The sequence below is a fragment of the Triturus cristatus genome, chromosome 10, assembly GCF_964204655.1.
Source record: "Triturus cristatus chromosome 10, aTriCri1.1, whole genome shotgun sequence".
Lineage (NCBI taxonomy): Eukaryota > Metazoa > Chordata > Amphibia > Caudata > Salamandridae > Triturus > Triturus cristatus.
The window spans coordinates 1224966898-1224983984 of NC_140593.1; the positions used below are offsets into that span (position 1 = coordinate 1224966898).

General features: G+C 47.4%; 1 protein-coding gene across 7 annotated transcripts in view; it reads right to left on the bottom strand.

The window, feature by feature from the left end:
• Positions 1 to 17087, bottom strand: part of PLXNB3 (plexin B3) — a 394300-nt gene that overhangs the window by 51623 nt on the left and 325590 nt on the right. For 6 of the 7 annotated variants that reach the window (XM_085629786.1, XM_085629789.1, XM_085629790.1 and 3 more), the window contains 8 exons: positions 14944 to 15074; positions 14365 to 14541; positions 13516 to 13648; positions 11038 to 11274; positions 9058 to 9219; positions 4027 to 4175; positions 2430 to 2530; positions 2063 to 2280 (listed from right to left, as the gene is read on the bottom strand). In XM_085629786.1, coding sequence (XP_085485912.1) covers positions 2063 to 2280; positions 2430 to 2530; positions 4027 to 4175; positions 9058 to 9219; positions 11038 to 11274; positions 13516 to 13648; positions 14365 to 14541; positions 14944 to 15074 — 1308 coding nt within the window. The remainder of the gene's footprint in view (positions 1 to 2062; positions 2281 to 2429; positions 2531 to 4026; positions 4176 to 9057; positions 9220 to 11037; positions 11275 to 13515; positions 13649 to 14364; positions 14542 to 14943; positions 15075 to 17087) is intronic. The other variant, XM_085629788.1, reaches the window with a different exon arrangement.

Below are 17087 nucleotides of genomic sequence, written 5' to 3' on the forward strand. Positions count from 1 at the left end.
GATAAGAGCATTGAACGCTGCAGTATCCTCCGTAGGAGATGTCTTTGCCCCATAGAGTTGTGGATCCTGTGCATCGAGAGGTGCACTGGGGTCTGCAGGGTCGCCCCAAGTTTGATCAGGGTCCTGCTGGTCATCAGGGTCCGTGTCTACATGGTAGGGGACTTGGTCAGCCATGTAGTCCTCCAATGCGTCTGTATCGGAGCGTGTGGGGGAGAACCGGTGTGGATCCTGGTAGGATGAATGGAAGGGTTCATAAAGGAGAGTTTCCGATTCTGCAGGCAACTTCCTTTTTAGTGGGATCCTGAAAGGGTCCAATGGCGGCTCCGAAGTTATCCTTCGGTCCTGGAGAATCATTCTGCCAGTGCCGGCGTCGATGATACGTGCTGGAGACGTCTCAGCAGGTGTGACCGTAGGTTGGGTGACCCGTGTCCTGAGTTGGAACATTTTTGGGATTGTTGACGGAGGCAAGCCGAAGGTAATGTTGGTCGGCACCGAAGAGGCTGCGGGAGCTCCGACCGAACCGGAGCCCGACGTGTCCTGGAGGACAGGTGTGGTTTTGCTGCCTTGCGTCACACCAGGTCGTACTTGGGGCGCCTTCGAGGCTTTGGCACCGGCCAGGCTCGTAGAGGCGGCCGTAGATTTTTTCGGTGCCGGAGGGTCATCGAGTCGGGGTGAAGAGATCACCGTCGAAGTCTTCGATACCTGAGGCTTAGGTGTCGTCGAGGGAGCGATGTGAGACACAGCAGGCGGTACGGCCCTTGGTGTCGTCGGTGCCGGTAGCCGAGCAGGTTTGTCGGTGCCGATGGCTTTTTTCCGTTTGTCGACTCCAACGTCGCCCGCCTCAAGTTCGGCACCGAAGTCCCTCTTGGTGCGGTCGGTGCCGACGCGGTGCGCTGGCGTCGAAGGCCTCGATCCGACCAGCGCTACTTTCAGTTTCGGTTTCGGTGGAACCTGAGCAGCTTTCTGTTTCGGTTTTGTGATAGGGAAACCAGCCTGTTTATGTAGTAATGGCTGCCGCTGAACGTCCGAGGCCGGGCCCGAGGGCGGGGCCGAAGAACTGCGGGATGGGTCTCGGGTAAGGCCCGAAGGCGATCCCTCGACCGGAGCCATAGGCTGTGGCACTGGTGTTTGAACGGTTTGAACAGGTAGGCCTTGTTCATCATTGGAGCTACTTTCTTCGGCCCCGAAGGCCTCCTCGTCGTCTCCTACCTCGGTGTCGTCTTCACCTCTGTGGAAGAGTGACTCGTCTTCCTCGTCCGATCCGGGTTCGTGTTCGGAAACGGGACTGGAGGGCAAGACTTCCAATTCCTCGACGTCCTCGGCCTCGCCGAAGATGTCTGTCGGGGCCGGTGCCGCGTGCTGCGCCTCGAGTCTCGCCGCTCGTCGATTCCGCAGAGTCTTCTTCGAGCGGAACCGGGCACAGGCCATGCATGTTGATTCGTCGTGGTCCGGCGAAAGGCATTTGTTGCACACCGGATGGACGTCGATGTGTGGGTACTTCGCATTGCATACCGGACACCTTTTGAACGGCGTCCTGGATTCCATCGTCGAAGTCGTCGATGGACAGGTAAATGCGAAAGCAGTCGGTGCTGAAAGTTAGTAAACTAACAAATTCTATCGAAACCCGATCGATAAACAGTACCGACGCGAACTAAAGGCCTTTTGGCCTCGAAAAAATATTTTCCTAACTTGAGCTAAGATAGCACATCCGAACCCAATGGCGGAAAAAAACAATCTGAGGATGGAGAGGATGCCCATGCGCACTGTAGTCCAGGGGAGGAGTCACCTATCCAAGGATACTTCGAAGACTCTTCCAGGACAACAACGTGCAAACATCCGGACCCAACACTAGGCGGCGATCTATGCACAGATATGAATTCAGCAGCCCACATGCCTCGAACCTTAAGCTTTACACGTGTGTGGTCCTTCTACCCATATTCATTTCACCTTGTTGAAAAGAGCTTACCTCCCCCACTAGGCGTTCTTGTGGATGATGTAGATTCCTTGCAACTCACATTAAAGAGTGCCTTTGCTCGCCTGTCTTAGTGACAAGCCCACTCACCTTGGTGAGAAAGAGTTTGTTGTTAAGCAGGTTGGAGAGTTGAGTCAGTCCCTGCTCCATTGTTGGCCTTCGCGCCTCTGGAACATCTAGGTTTCTCTTTAGTGGAGACCCGGTGTGTCCCGGAAAGAAGATCCGTTCAATATAGGTCTTGTAGTCCAAGAATGGTATCCCGGTGCCCTCCAGGTCACTCGTGAGGTCCATCATCTCGGTCATTAGATCTGACACGGGGACAAAGGCATGCACAGTTAATGGTGGGACAAGGTCTAGCGGAATCAAATCACTAGTAGAAAAAAAGAAAATTGGAATGGAAAATACTAGGAACAAGCTTACTATACCCCAACCACTCTTTCATCCTAATGTTACTCACCAGTGAACTCCTTCCGGCACTGGTCTCCCACACTGATCTCCAGGTTCTCCAGCTGGACCAGAACCTTTTTGTAGTCCCGCATGGCCTGCTTACTCTTCCTCCTGGAACAGAAAATCAATCACAAAGCATCAGACACTAGAGGAACGAGACTCAGAGCCACCAAGATCTGAAGCACTGTCCGAAGCCAATGAGAATATCACATGTGACTGCTCCAAGTATTACCAAAAAAACATAGAACAGAGGAGAAAGCCCACATTCACAAACCCCGGCAGAAACAAGAGGGTCAGAGCCAAGAGGCAACCACTCACATACAACTCCTGTGGGCAGGGGCCACAGACAGAAGAACTCAACAGAACCACAGGCCACAGCAGAAACCAAAGAGGAGTGCCATCGTAAAAACTCCTGCAGAAATCAAGATGGTCTGAACTAAGATGCAATACTTGCTTAGCAGGAATTATAAGGGAAAAACCATGATGAATCCCAAACCTGGACACCCCAGTGGAAGCTGCAGGAATTCACAACCAAAGCTGAACTCCACAATCACACACCCCAGCAAGAACCACGTGAAGCTACTTTAAAGAAAGCACAGGCCATTCACATACTCAAGCAGAAGCCCTTGTGTCCAGAAGTAAGAATTAACCCCTCAATTACAAATCCAGCAAGTACCATGGCATGTCACATTCACAAATCCCAAAGGAACCCACATGCATTAAAATACAAAGATGAACGACAGAATAAATAACCTCCAGCAAGAGCAAAATAAAGCCACTGTGAAGCAGGAACAGCACATTCTCACAAAAGAACAGGAATCAGTGATGTCAAAACTATGGGGAAAGCCCGCCTTATAATCCTCTCAGGCAGGAACTACAGCCCCAACCAAAAAGGAACTTAACGTTCGTGAATAGAAGTAGGAGTCAATCCAACGATGATTCTCATGTTTGCAGACTCTGGTGGAATCTGCAGTCATCCATAACCAAAGATAGTCTCCAAATTCACAAAACTGCAGCAAAGAACCACACAAGGCAGCAATCAAGAAGGAACAGCAGGCAGAAATTATAAGTGGCAAAGACCAATGGGAATGTATTATTCACAAACCCCAGAAAGGAGTCAGAAGAACCAAGAAGGAACCTCACAGTCACAAAACCCCACTGTAAACTGCAACCTCACATGATCCACCCTCCTCAAGAACCACAGAGAGAAACCAGAAACACCCTCAGATAGAGCTCTCCCAGGAAAGCTTTAGCCGTGTTTACAATACGGTTCCACTATAGTAGTAGACAAGCCGTGTTAAATCCCAAGAATTGTGATTTAACATGCCCCTAGAAGACCGAGAGAAAAGATACACATTATATTCAACAATGACCCCAGAATCTATGTACTAACCCAGGTAGTAGAGCGGAAAACTAAACGTCTACTAGAATTCCGCACCATCATCTTAAGGAACAACACTTTCAACGGCATCAGCAGGGACCTCAAGCAATGGATTTAGCACCAGAAACTGGAGAGCTTAAGCACCCACGGATCCACTGTATCCACATCCTAATCCCATAGAGACCTCTATAGGAATGCTGTGAAGACTGAGGAAGCACTCCCTTACCTGTACATGAAGATGATGATGACGACGACTAACACCACCACGGCAGCTCCCACAACAAGCCCAATCTGTGCCTCTGCGGGAAAGCTAGACTGTCCTTCTGTTTCATATTTCACAGAGCCGAGCTTAAAGTTCAGGTTTCCCATCCTCACCTGGAGAGAATAAGACACCTCATTACCAGCGGCTGTGCAGCAGCATAGCATAGCAAAGCATGAGTAAACAGTCTCAAAACCTCATTAACACAGAGGTCACAGAACCTCATTAATGGGTGTGTTGCATCGCAGCACATACATCACTAAGGGCCAGAGAGCCCCTATAATAACGCGTGATGCAGGAAACACGCCACTAAAGAGTATCAGAAATAAATTCAGCCGAACTGATGAACAAGTGATGAGCAGCCTGCTGCCCAATTTCCGGTTTTAAGAGTTTCCATCTCTGCACCTAACTTCCTTCCAGGGCTTCGCAGTCGGCAGTAGGAAGGAGGCCAGCAAGTTAAAAGATCACTTTCATCCCAGTGTTCCTTCATCTTACTCTCTCTGCATGCTTCAGGGTGGAGGTGGCGCAGGAGGGGTAGTTTATAATAATTTGAAAGAGACTTACCTGAAGCTGCCGAGTGCCTCCCGTGTCGCGCCTTGGTCTTCCTGGGACAGCATCAGACTGCCTATGCAATCCCCGCCCTCATTTTATGAGAGCAGCCCGTGGATTGGCCTGAACGGGCTGGTTCAATGCTGCGCTCAGGACAGGGAGGCAGTTCTGTTCTTCCAACTCGGCTGTGCAATGCAGCAGAGTTGTAGAAACCTAAGTGCGCATGTCAGTTTGGCCAGCCTAAGACGGCCAGCCAAACACACGTGCACTCTTAAGTGCACCAACCATTCCACCCATGGTCACAGTCCCAGCCCTCCTTACAGTGCTGGCAGCTGAAAAATAACAATTATAGTATATTGTTTTATTTTTCAGGTGCGGTCTCTGAGCCAGTGAGGCGTTGCTCCTCCGCCATTGCGGAGGAGCTGCCCCTGATGTTTTCGCATACAAGGGAGATGGGGAGTAAGGCCGGCATCAGAGTGATTCGAGTAAGAATTATAAGGTAACTGGAAGCAGTGCTTAATTTGAGCCAGTGGTTACCAGCGGGAGCCATCAACACTAATTTTTTAGGGACTTGAACTTATGTTTCCTTCTAAGACTTTTACCGAGAGGAAGAGAAGGACAAACACACAAGGCGGAAAGACAGAGTAAGAAAGAAAAAAAACTCCAGAAAGGAAGAAAGCAGGAACCTGCAAGAGTGAACTACAGGGGCGGGAAGTGTGTGATAGTGGAGTAAAGAAGCACGAGGTGGATTTAAAACCAAGACATTTTAATATTCGCAGTGTCGACATTTAATTGCACCGGTCATGTGCTTCTGAGCCGAGCTTTCGGAACAGCGCTCATTCTTTGACAAATTAAGCACAGCTTATAAGGGAGGGATTTTCAGTGACTATCAAAACCTCCTTTTTCAAGTGCGGAAATGAGCAACATTTGATTGCCAGAAGAAAGGTTCGTTTTCAAGGACATTTGAACAGTATTTGTATTTGTATTTGTATATTGTACTTATACCGCGCAACTATCACCCAACGGGTATCTTGGCGCTCAGACTGTGATGGAGAGAAACTTCTGAACTAACAAAGTGTGTAGCAGCAGTGACAGAAAGAGCGAGGGAAGATAGGAAACGGATACCGATCAAAGAATGGGAGAAATTAGGAAGCCATATACCCCACCCTGGGAAAGAGCCAAGTCTTCAGGCTTCGCCTGAAGTCCATCAAGCAGTTAGCCTGTCTAATACTCAGGGGGAGTGCATTCCAAAGTCGCGGGGCCACTATGCTAAAGGCCCTACCTCCCATCCTGGCCTTCTTAATCCTACCAGTGTTTAGCAGGAAGGCATTTGATGAACGGAGAGTCCTTTGAGGCTTGTACCAGGATATTTTCTCCTGTAGATTGATAGGGCCAAGACCGTGTGCCGCTCTGTAGACAATGCACAGGGATTTAAATTTAGCCCTTTCCATCATGGGAAGCCAGTGAAGTTCTTGAAGCGCCAGCGTGGTTGAGGAGCCACGTTTCCTATTCAGCGCCAGTTTGGCAGCCATAGACTGGACCCTCTGCAAACTCTGGTAGATGTAAAGAGGAGCTCCTAGATACAGAGAGTTGCAGTAGTCCAGCCTACTTAATATGATACTACGAACCACCACAGGTCTTTCCTCCACAGGCAGGAGAGGTAGAATCTTCCGTAGGGCTTTCATGAGAGCGCAGCACACCCCCACTGTTTTTTTAACCTGAGAGGCCATCTGTAGATCATTATCGAACATGACCCCCAGATTCCGCACCGTTGTCACTGGGACAGTGGGTTCCACACCTGGGGCCATTCTGAACTCAAAAGGCAGGTCTCTTACTCCCGCTGGGGGGCAGTAGAGCACCTCAGTTTTGCCTCCGTTGAATTGCAGTGAATTAGCCCTGAGCCACTCCGAGGTCTGACGCATACACTTTTGGAAATCTTCCATATTCAAAGCTCCTTTGCCCTCCAGTGAGAACACTAGTTGGGTATCGTCCGCATAGTTAATAAGATCGATCCCATACGCTTTGATAATAGGGATTAGTGGCTGCAGATAAATGTTGAAGAGGATCGGGCTGATAGGCGATCCCTGAGGGACCCCATGTTCCATCAAGGTCTTACTGGAGGTAAAAGGGGGCAAAGAGACCACCTGTTGTCTCCCTGTGAGATAGGATTGTATCCATCTCAAGGCACATCCCTTCACTCCCAAATGCTCCAGCCTATTCAACAAAATTTGGTGGTTTACCGTATCGAATGCGGCTGACATGTCTAAGAGGACCAAAACTGATGAAAGGCCTCTGTCAGCCCGCATCCGAAGGTTATCCAATACCGTGAACAGTAACTCTGGAATGATCTGAAAACTATATGGAAAAAAAACATGCGAGAAAGGGCAGTGTGGGTCTCACCTAAACGTTTTCTAGGGAAATGGCCATAAATTGTGCTTTTAAAATTACATTTGGTCAGTAACATTTTTAAAACATTAGAATTTAAATAGTGTTACAAAAAGGTTTAGGAGTCTCTCCAATAAATGTTTGGTAAATGTACTTGTTAAAGGTACCTTTTTTAGAGCACATTGGTCAAAACTTGGTAGTGTGTAAAGGACGGCTGTGAGGGCCCCAGGTTCCAAATTTAACGGTTTAGTCATGAGATTACGAGGCGCTACATTGGCAAGCGGTGGCACCATCAACCAATGTCGCTGCATCTTACAAGGTCTGGGGTTTCCTAATGCACGAATTAGAATACTTTACACATTTGCATTATGGTCCCAACATACAGACTTCCCAAACTTGACCCAAATAGCACTTTAAAAGTTTTCTGAATGCCCATCGCAACACACTGAAAGCTTCCATAATTCCCCAACTAGCAGGCTTTGCAGTTTTCCATAATGTTGACCTATCACACTGCCATTTTTCCATAATTCCCATGTGAACACAGTTTGCAAGCTTGTGACTGCACAGGGGTGTGGAATTCCTGTCGCCCGACACCCAGGACATTTTGCTTGAGGTCAAAGGCAACAAGGTTTCACGTTTATTTTGTCCACTGGACAAGAAGGCCTAACACGCTGCAGCACAAAACCTTTGGCTGGCAGTTTACGGTACCACTGTATGGATTGGTGCAAGAGGATTGTCTGCCACCAAGTCAAGATGTATTTCCACTTATAGAAGTTGTGAAAACATAAACATACGATTCATTAATGCAAAATCCTTTACTATTGGGTTAAGTGCCTTCCGGAAATAGGGTGAGCTGTTAGCGCAGCTTGCATTACTTACAGTGGTTTCAGTATAAACGTGTGTACACGTTTGCAAAATGTAATACATTTAAGCTACGTATAATCTGCCAGATTCCTCCATGAATATATGCAAGACCAAGCAGAAGTATGAAAGCAAGACTGGCGATTGCTTTAAAAAATAAAATGTACACAAAATTTGCAACTTGAAAAAAAGTTTTGCTAAACTATTGTGCAAATTTAAATTCCATTTAGTAAACTGTGTTTGATGCAGGCCAATTAAAAATAAATTTTAAAAAAGTCACCAAAGAGCGCCCACAGGTCTATGTCCTTGCATTAGTGCAAATTTACAACTTTCAGGAACTCACAAGCGTTTACAGATTTAGGCCTGGAAACTGTGCTCTGGGCAAACTTTTGTGGTTTCCATTTTCGCATCAGCAAATGTACACACAAGTATTTGTGTTCATGTGAAAATCTGGTGGGCAATTGAAAATTTACTTTCCCGAAACCCCCTTTTCCCCACCATGAAAATGGTTTTACTCCTGTTTTTGCCAGGAGTAAACTTCCAACCTTTTCCAATGTGGAAAGAGATAGGAGAGTAGTTGGTGAATACCCTTAAGCACTTAGGCTTGTGGGACTGCACAGACTCACAGGACAGTCCAATACTGAAACTACCACTTCCCACCCACTTCTAGCCTTTGACTGGCCCGGATTAGAAGTTGCACGGTACAGACCGAATGTTAAATCCCTACCCATAGAAAGTGGTACAGTGCAGGAACAACCTGCAAACACACTGCGATTGCGAGTTTATCTCCATAGAATGGGAAATAGATCCCTGCGGAGAGGTTACTCCATTGACCTCTGTGACGGATATCCCATCCACCGAAATATAAATCCTATTATATTCTATGGGATTTATATTTCGGCGGACGGGATGTCCGTCATTGTAATGACGGAACACCCTTCTGTCGAGATCTAAATCAGGTCCTAGGTCTCGCCTATCGGAAGTCTTGCAGGAAAGCGTACTACTGTGCAGACCAAGGTATGTAAAGCATTTGTGCCAGAGAGCTGGTGTTATTTTGCTCACGTTATAAACAAAATGGCAGAAACTGGCATTACATTTCTATTTCAAGTTAAATGATGACTGGTAAAGAGAGAAGTTACTTGGGAGATGGAATATTGGGGGAGATGCTACAAGAGAAGCTGCTTCTCCTTCCTGAACTCTTACCACAAACTCTGGCAGCTGAGCACCCTCGTCCACCGGCTGTGGTGCTTCTAGCGGTGGCTCACAGTACAGGTGGTTCTTGGTCAGCGTCTTCACTGTGCACACACCATTCCCAATCAAGGCAACCACTTCCTCTTTGCTGATGCCCAGGTCAAGACCGTCACCCTGCCAGAGGAAAAAGAAGTGAAGGAGACCAGTGATGACATCCGACCATGCCACTGCTTTCTGAAACGACCCTAGAGATGACCCTTACACTACCAGAGGAATAGGCTGCGGCTAAAACAGGCACATCAGTAGCATCCAGCCATGCACACTCTCTCTAGCAACACAACTAGTTCCTGCTGATACTCCTTCCAGAAGAAACTCCAAAGAGGCTCTGCAATGCTATTCCACCAGGTTTATCATTCTTTCCAGCCTTCACTCAAGGTCCAGCTCTTCTGCACCAGAGGAAAGGTAGGCGTTACAGTAGACCGGCAAAAGTATTACATGGAAGCCTTGACTAGTCCCTGTCCTGTTTCGTAAACCAAGTAAGAATATTTTAAATTAAGTATATGGCTTAACAGCCAACTCTTGTAGGCTCACTACTTTCAACAAAAGTATTCCCAAAGGGATATTCCTTACAGAAGGATTTCACTTCCACATACTATTGGAATGACGTGCTGTCCCTTTTGTAGCATTCTTTCCGCTTCTCACTGAAGCTTTCAAGACTAGATCCATGTCCGTTGGCTGAAGCTAAGCATGTGCCAGCAGTTCCGGTCAATCTCAGGACTGAAAGGACATGTTTAGTAATTGACAGGAGTACTCGAGGGCATCTTGGTGAAGATATACTTTGTGCCACTGCTAGGACCTGCTTGTCAGTGAGGACTTGCATTAAACTAGGCTACTCTAACCATAAACCAGACAGTTGAGATCTCTCCCAAGAGTGGCTTCTACCCAAATGCCCTGATGAAGGCTTTCTTGAAGCAAACATTAACAGGGAGCCAAAACATCACATTGATCCCGATTTGTCTTTGGATGCATTCTGATGAGGGTGCATGTTAACCTATGACAACAGAGGAAAAACTGTAAAGAATAGATCAAGGTCTTGCATTGCATCAAGGGGTCTATCTGCTGTAACCTTTTGGGCAGTAGGTTGCTTTAATTTTTCCAACCTCGACTCTTCTTTGTTCCCTACAAGTTAAGTGATGTTCTTTTCTCTTACAACTTTTTTCGTTATTGAATCTATTGAGTTGCCAGGACTTGTAAAATAACTACATATGGAGTGTACTTTAGTCTTGACAGGATCTAGGAGGCAAGAACACGCGTGGGTAATCAGGTATTAAGTATGCTCACCCTTAAATGCATACTTACTGATCCCTAAAAATCTCTAATATTTGAACAGTATTACTTGTATCTCTCCTGGGAATATTTTATTTGGTTGAAAGAGGATGGACCCAGTGAAAGGATCCTGCCGTGCTTTGATAAAGAGCCGAACAGACTAAATTCTGCTACAGTCAGGCCGTCTTGCTGAACATGCAAGCCCAGTTTGTCCTGCAGTCGGACATATTTACCCACCAGAAAGGCATCAGATTTGTTCAATGCCACGATGAGACCAGCTCCGTTCTGCCACCACCAAACCTTTTACGATGAGAAAAGTGAATGCGAGTTTTGGTCCAAGCGCTACTTCAACAGCTTATCTCTTTCTAGGAGAAAATAGAGCAGGAATCATTTCCCCCCTCTCCCGACTGTCTAACCATACTTGCCAAAAACATTTTCACTCCACATCTCCTCGGCCACTGCCTGGCCTGGGCCTTTTGCCCGGTCATCTAACAGTGGTTGATGCTCAACAGCATTACAAACTGATAACATAACAGCCAAAGGAATGTGCAGACCTTGTAATTCTGTACCCTGCACAGTGATAACAAGTTTCACATCTTCCCTCCAACCCCCGATTTCTGCATCAGAGCATAAAACTCAGACAGAGGAAACCCATGCCTCCCGTACCTCAATATCCAACACGTTGCCTGGCTTCAGGCTGTATGGTTTAGTGGGGTCCTCCTTGTTCAAGGGGCGCAAAACTGGGTTGATCTTGTAGCTAAATGGCTCTCCAGTGATGCTGCTGAAGTTCTGATGCACGTTGTCCAGGATGAAGATAATGTCTAGAGGTAGCAACCCATCCGGGATCTCTGGAGAAGGACAGAGAAGGAGCGACGAAGAGTTGGTCCGGCAGGCTACCTGTGCCTTAGAGGGAGAAGGAAATATTCAGTGGTGCACAAGGCAGCATTCACCCACTCCCCCACTGGGGGAACGTCCGAAACAGTCAGTAGCGTACATAAAAAGTGCCAACCATTCCAGCTATGAGAAAGGGAGAAACAATCAGAAGCATAAACACCTGAGTACATTCACTCCCGCTATGAGAAATGAGAAACAATCAGAAGCATAAACACCCGAGTACATTCACTCCCGCTATGAGAAATGAGAAACAATCAGAAGCATAAACACCCGAGTACATTCACTCCCGCTATGAGAAATGAGAAACAATCAGAAGCATAAACACCCGAGTACATTCACTCCCGCTATGAGAAATGAGAAACAATCAGAAGCATAAACACCCGAGTACATTCACTCCCGCTATGAGAAATGAGAAACAATCAGAAGCATAAACACCCGAGTACATTCACTCCCGCTATGAGAAATGAGAAACAATCAGAAGCATAAACACCCGAGTACATTCACTCCCGCTATGAGAAATGAGAAACAATCAGAAGCATAAACACCCGAGTACATTCACTCCCGCTATGAGAAATGAGAAACAATCAGAAGCATAAACACCCGAGTACATTCACTCCCGCTATGAGAAATGAGAAACAATCAGAAGCATAAACACCCGAGTACATTCACTCCCGCTATGAGAAATGAGAAACAATCAGAAGCATAAACACCAGAGTACATTCACTCCCGCTATGAGAAATGAGAAACAATCAGAAGCATAAACACCCGAGTACATTCACTCCCGCTCTGAGAAATGAGAAACAATCAGAAGCATAAACACCCGAGTACATTCACTCCCGCTCTGAGAAATGAGAAACAATCAGAAGCATAAACACCGGAGTACATTCACTCCCACTCTGAGAAATGAGAAACAATCAGAAGCATAAACACCCGAGTACATTCACTCCCGCTCTGAGAAATGAGAAACAATCAGAAGCATAAACACCCGAGTACATTCACTCCCGCTCTGAGAAATGAGAAACAATCAGAAGCATAAACACCGGAGTATATTCACTCCCGCTATGAGAAATGAGAAACAATCAGAAGCATAAACATCTGAGTACATTCACTCCAGATATGAGAAATGAGAAACAATCAGAAGCATAAACACCCGAGTACATTCACTCCCGCTATGAGAAATGAGAAACAATCAGAAGCATAAACACCGGAGTACATTCACTCCCGCTATGAGAAATGAGAAACAATCAGAAGCATAAACACCCGAGTACATTCACTCCCGCTATGAGAAATGAGAAACAATCAGAAGCATAAACACCCGAGTACATTCACTCCCGCTATGAGAAATGAGAAACAGCCAGTGACACACAAACCTCCTCAGAGCCAGAGGTTTACATACGAGTGCTTATCCCCGCCCTGTAGCTGAAATGAGAAAACCATTCAGCGGTACACATTGACCCCCCTCTCACGAAAAATGAGAAAGCTGCACACATACAAGTGCCCATCCCCTTCCACTGGGGGACAGCGAGAAACTCAGGGGGACAAATGCCAGTGCTGAACCCACCATGACAGAGATTGCTGAATATTGCTTTCAAGTTGTGGGTGTAGCATGATGAGCGGTCATGCATATTGATGGTCAGTTTGAAGGTAAATTCTTTCATTGTTAACGCCCTTTTTAATCGACCAACCAAAGTTGATGTGTCTTGTAAAAGCTTGCGCTCAGCCCCTTGTGCTGGACTTGGGCTTGTCTGATTAAGAAATGAAAGATCAAACAGGTGCCTTTTGTGACTTGCAAAAGTTCCACCTAGTTTTTTTTCCTCGACTACAGCATTGCCAATTAAAGCTACTAATTAAAGACGGCAACATCTAATGGAAAGGAAAACTGATTATATACTTAGCTGCAAACAGCATTTTGCAAGAAATGTTGCCCCGAGTACAGAGAACAAGGTACACAAGAGCCAGTGTGACATAAAGAGAACTACCAGTAAGATGCAAGCGTGAAGCAAAAGTGAACTGATGCGAGCAGTAGCTTGTGAGGGATAATAAGGAATACCCATGGACTTCTGCATCCCTTCCATGGATGCGAGAGATGGAAGTTGCAAAAGAGCAGCAGGGTGGACTTTTGGGAGTAGGCTGAGGATTGTCTGAACATAAAAGCAAAGGCTAAGCAGAACTCCGAATAAGGGATGTGATGCATCAGACTTCCGCTTCAAGGAACTTTCAGAAAAAAACAGACAGAAGGCGAGGGCTCACCTGCATCAAAGGTGCTGGCAGACCTCGACGTCTCCTTTTACGTCGGGCACCATCCTCCTCAGCCAGGACTGTGATAAAAGGCGACTCCACCACGTCCAAGTTGTTGCCCTCAACCCGAATGTGTCGTCCACCTCTGTACAAAAAGTGAGGGAGGCATAGAGAGAAGCACCATGGGTTGATTAACAGTCTTGCCAGAATAGAACCTTAGTGTGCAAAAGAAACTATCATGCAAGACGCAGTCACTGCAGGCAAAACCAAACATGACCAATCCTCTATCTGCATGACCCATTTCAATCTGCTTAAACCATACTGGAATGTTTCCAAATCCCTGCTGAGAAGACCCCAACTCTTCACCAAAAGGCCCCAACTCTTTGCTAAAGGAATCAACCTCCTGCTGGAAAAACACCAAAACCCCTGTCATAAAGACACCAGAATAAACCCTCAATTCCTGCCAGAAAGATGCTCAACCACCTGCCGGAATGATGCCCAACCTCCTGCGATTAAAAGACTATTCCCCTACCAGATAATCCTAAAATACCTGCCTGAAAGACCCATTTGTGACCTAAAAGACAAGTCCAAGAAGAAGCGGACAATTCTGGTTGGACAGAGTGTCCGACTTAATGTACCCAATAGGTACCATAAAAGAAAGGGTTAAAGAAACTGATGTGGAGAAAACAGAGGCCCATATAAGAATTCTGAAACCGATACCTGGAATGAGAGAAATTGAAAATGGCTGAGGTATGAACAGATCAATTTGAAAAAGAAAGGAAGATACAGTGTGATATGAGAGAAAATAAGACTAGGGAAAAGGATATTCCAGATTTTACCCTGCCCTCATAAGCATCCTACCCGCAGAAGCTGGTAGAAGGGGCAGCAGCGGTGATGCTGGGATCTTCGGTGTACTGGTACAAGACTCCATCCAGCCTTCTCTCAGCCTTTCCATAGAAGACACTCACTGGAAACTCCCCCACTTGCAGACTCTGGTTGGTACGGCACACAATATGCTCCCCTTGAATGTCTGCCACTCTGTAAACCAAAGTTAGAGCAACGCATGACAAAATGGACCAATCAAATGCTATGCATACTATTTACTAAAGAGGGGCGAAAGAGTGGTCCAGGCCTGGCCAGCTCCAAAGAGTTATGGAAGAAGTTGTGCTCAGACTCTCCAGAAGGGGGATCTGGGCTCTGTGCAGTGGTCCAGGTAGGAGGACCTCTCCAACTAGATGTGTGTTGCTGAGCACATGCACTGCTGCATATGTCATCTGTGAACTAACATAAACCAGTGGCTGTAGGGTGTGTGTGTGTGTGTATTTTAACCCTCTTGCATGGGGTACCATGCCTTGGTTCAGGAATGTTTATGCATGCTCCCGCCTACTCCCAGAGGTCTGAAATGGCCATCATAAAACATTTCCTGTCACTTATACTCACATGACACAGGGCACATCTCCCACGAAGGCTGTGATGTCACTTCCTGTTGAAAGATCAGCCCCAGAGATGGTGAGGAGAGTTCCGCCGGCCATAGGTCCACGCTGCGGGTATATATTCTGCAGTACTGGATCCTAGAATGAAGAAACCGGTCAAAGCGTGTTAAGCAGAATATGCAGCTTTAAGAGCGGCTAAAATCGATGAGGCCGAACCTGTCCATCTCCCCGCCTTACACTACCACCTGCTCTGGTCACTTGCTTTACAGTCCCTTTCCCAACACATCAGCCAGCACAGGTCAGGCAACAGTGGCATTAAGAAGGTAAAGGTATTGACGGAGGCCGAGAAGCACTACTAGTGTTACCCCAGAAGGTGATTGGCTTTGGAAAACTACTAATCCCGATCCCTTGTGCCATCTTTAGGTGGGCAAAGGGAGGAAGTCAATAGGGGATGAATATGTTGTGGAATGAATAGTCACAAATCCTCTGATACCAAACACTGGGACGATCCTGCCGCCCAACCTAAAACCTGCAAGGCAATGAGGTATCCCGGCCATGACCCTAGACCAATAGGTCTAGGGCTGCCCTGGTGTTATTGAAGAGAGCAAGCTATAAGGGCCAGAGACATCAGAGCATGGCAACCCACCTACTTATGGCTGTAAATGTCAGTTTGTAGTTTGAGATGACCTGCATGATCCAGCCCACCTTTAGCGGCTGTATCTGCAATAAAAGGCCCCAGAGTCACCAGGCTGCATGTTCAGTAAGAGAATTGACTTGCATACCGGCACATTTTCATACGTCTTTCTGCCCTGACCAAGCTAATGTTAGCAGACTACAAAAACAATGTGCAATCTTCCTTTGTTACTCACCTGGTGCTGTATTCCATAAAGTGTCCCGGGTGCTCAGCAGGAGTATGTGCCTGCTATCTGCCGCCCGGAGGCACTTTGTTAGACAGGGGAAATGACAGCACTGCCCAGGACCCATTTGGCACCCTGATAAGCAGGGAAATTAGCTAGTCAGGAGGTGTGTCCACCCGCAGCCTAGTACCACCCCTAAGGTGGACTACCTGAAATGCACACAACCAGGAAAATTCCATCTTGAATTTTGGTGGAATTAGGTCCATTGAGTCAGGGTTATGCCCACTTCTCACAGGAAATGGTCATATAGACGGTGCAGTCACCCTAAAGGTAGGTAGCCCACTGGCTTCTACCCGGCAATCCTTGTAACACCCCTAAATACAGTATTTAGGTGGCACCCGTGAAGCCAGGATAGACGGCTCAATGAAGGAGTGGGCAAAGAAGAGTGCTGACCCCAGAACCAAGTACTGACTTGGCACCAACCCTGCCAGCCTACCTGCTGCCCCCGACCCTCGTGGAGAACTTGACTCGTCCTGCCTCTGTGCAGGCTACAAGAAACCTAGAGGCGTGCCAGTGCTTCGCAATTACCAAAGACCTCCCCTGGAGCAGAGGAGCTACTGCCCTGCAGCTGCAGGCACCAAAGAAGCAAAGTCTGGTTCCTCATTCTCACGCTTACCGGGACTGCTGACGCCGCTGCCCCCGAGGAAGGGGTACTCGTACTCCAACAGGTCAGATCCATTCTTCCTCCAAGTGTGGGTATACCAGGAGCGACTGGAGCCACATAGTACCAATACCTGGGGTACCTGAACCTTTGCAGCAACCAAGGCTTCTTGTGTCCAGCCCGGACACCAACACCGAGAAAGACTGATCTGCACGTTGAGGGACTTCGGAGACAGTGAGATCCACATCGAGAGTGGTGCAACTGTCTTGTTTGCCCCTTTTCTTCAGAACTAAAACAAAGAGTGAGCCACCGACCCCTGCCATATGACACCTCAAAGAACCTCTGCATCCAAACCCTACAGCCCGAGTCCAAGGGAGTTGATGGCGCCAACAGATTCCCGAGACCCTCAAGAGCGGAGCCAACCCTTGGGTTTGGCCAGACTGGACTCCCAGTCGCCACCTGCAGCCTCTTTCTGCTGAAACCGATTACCATGAGAGTCTTCAACAGCGCGACCCCTTCGGAAAAAGCCCCACTGCACACGACCCTCCCCACCCCCCCCCCCAGCACTGGTTTGAGTGAACCGACCATGTCCGTGCCTGGACAAGAACCTCAAGACCTGACCCCCCTTTGGGT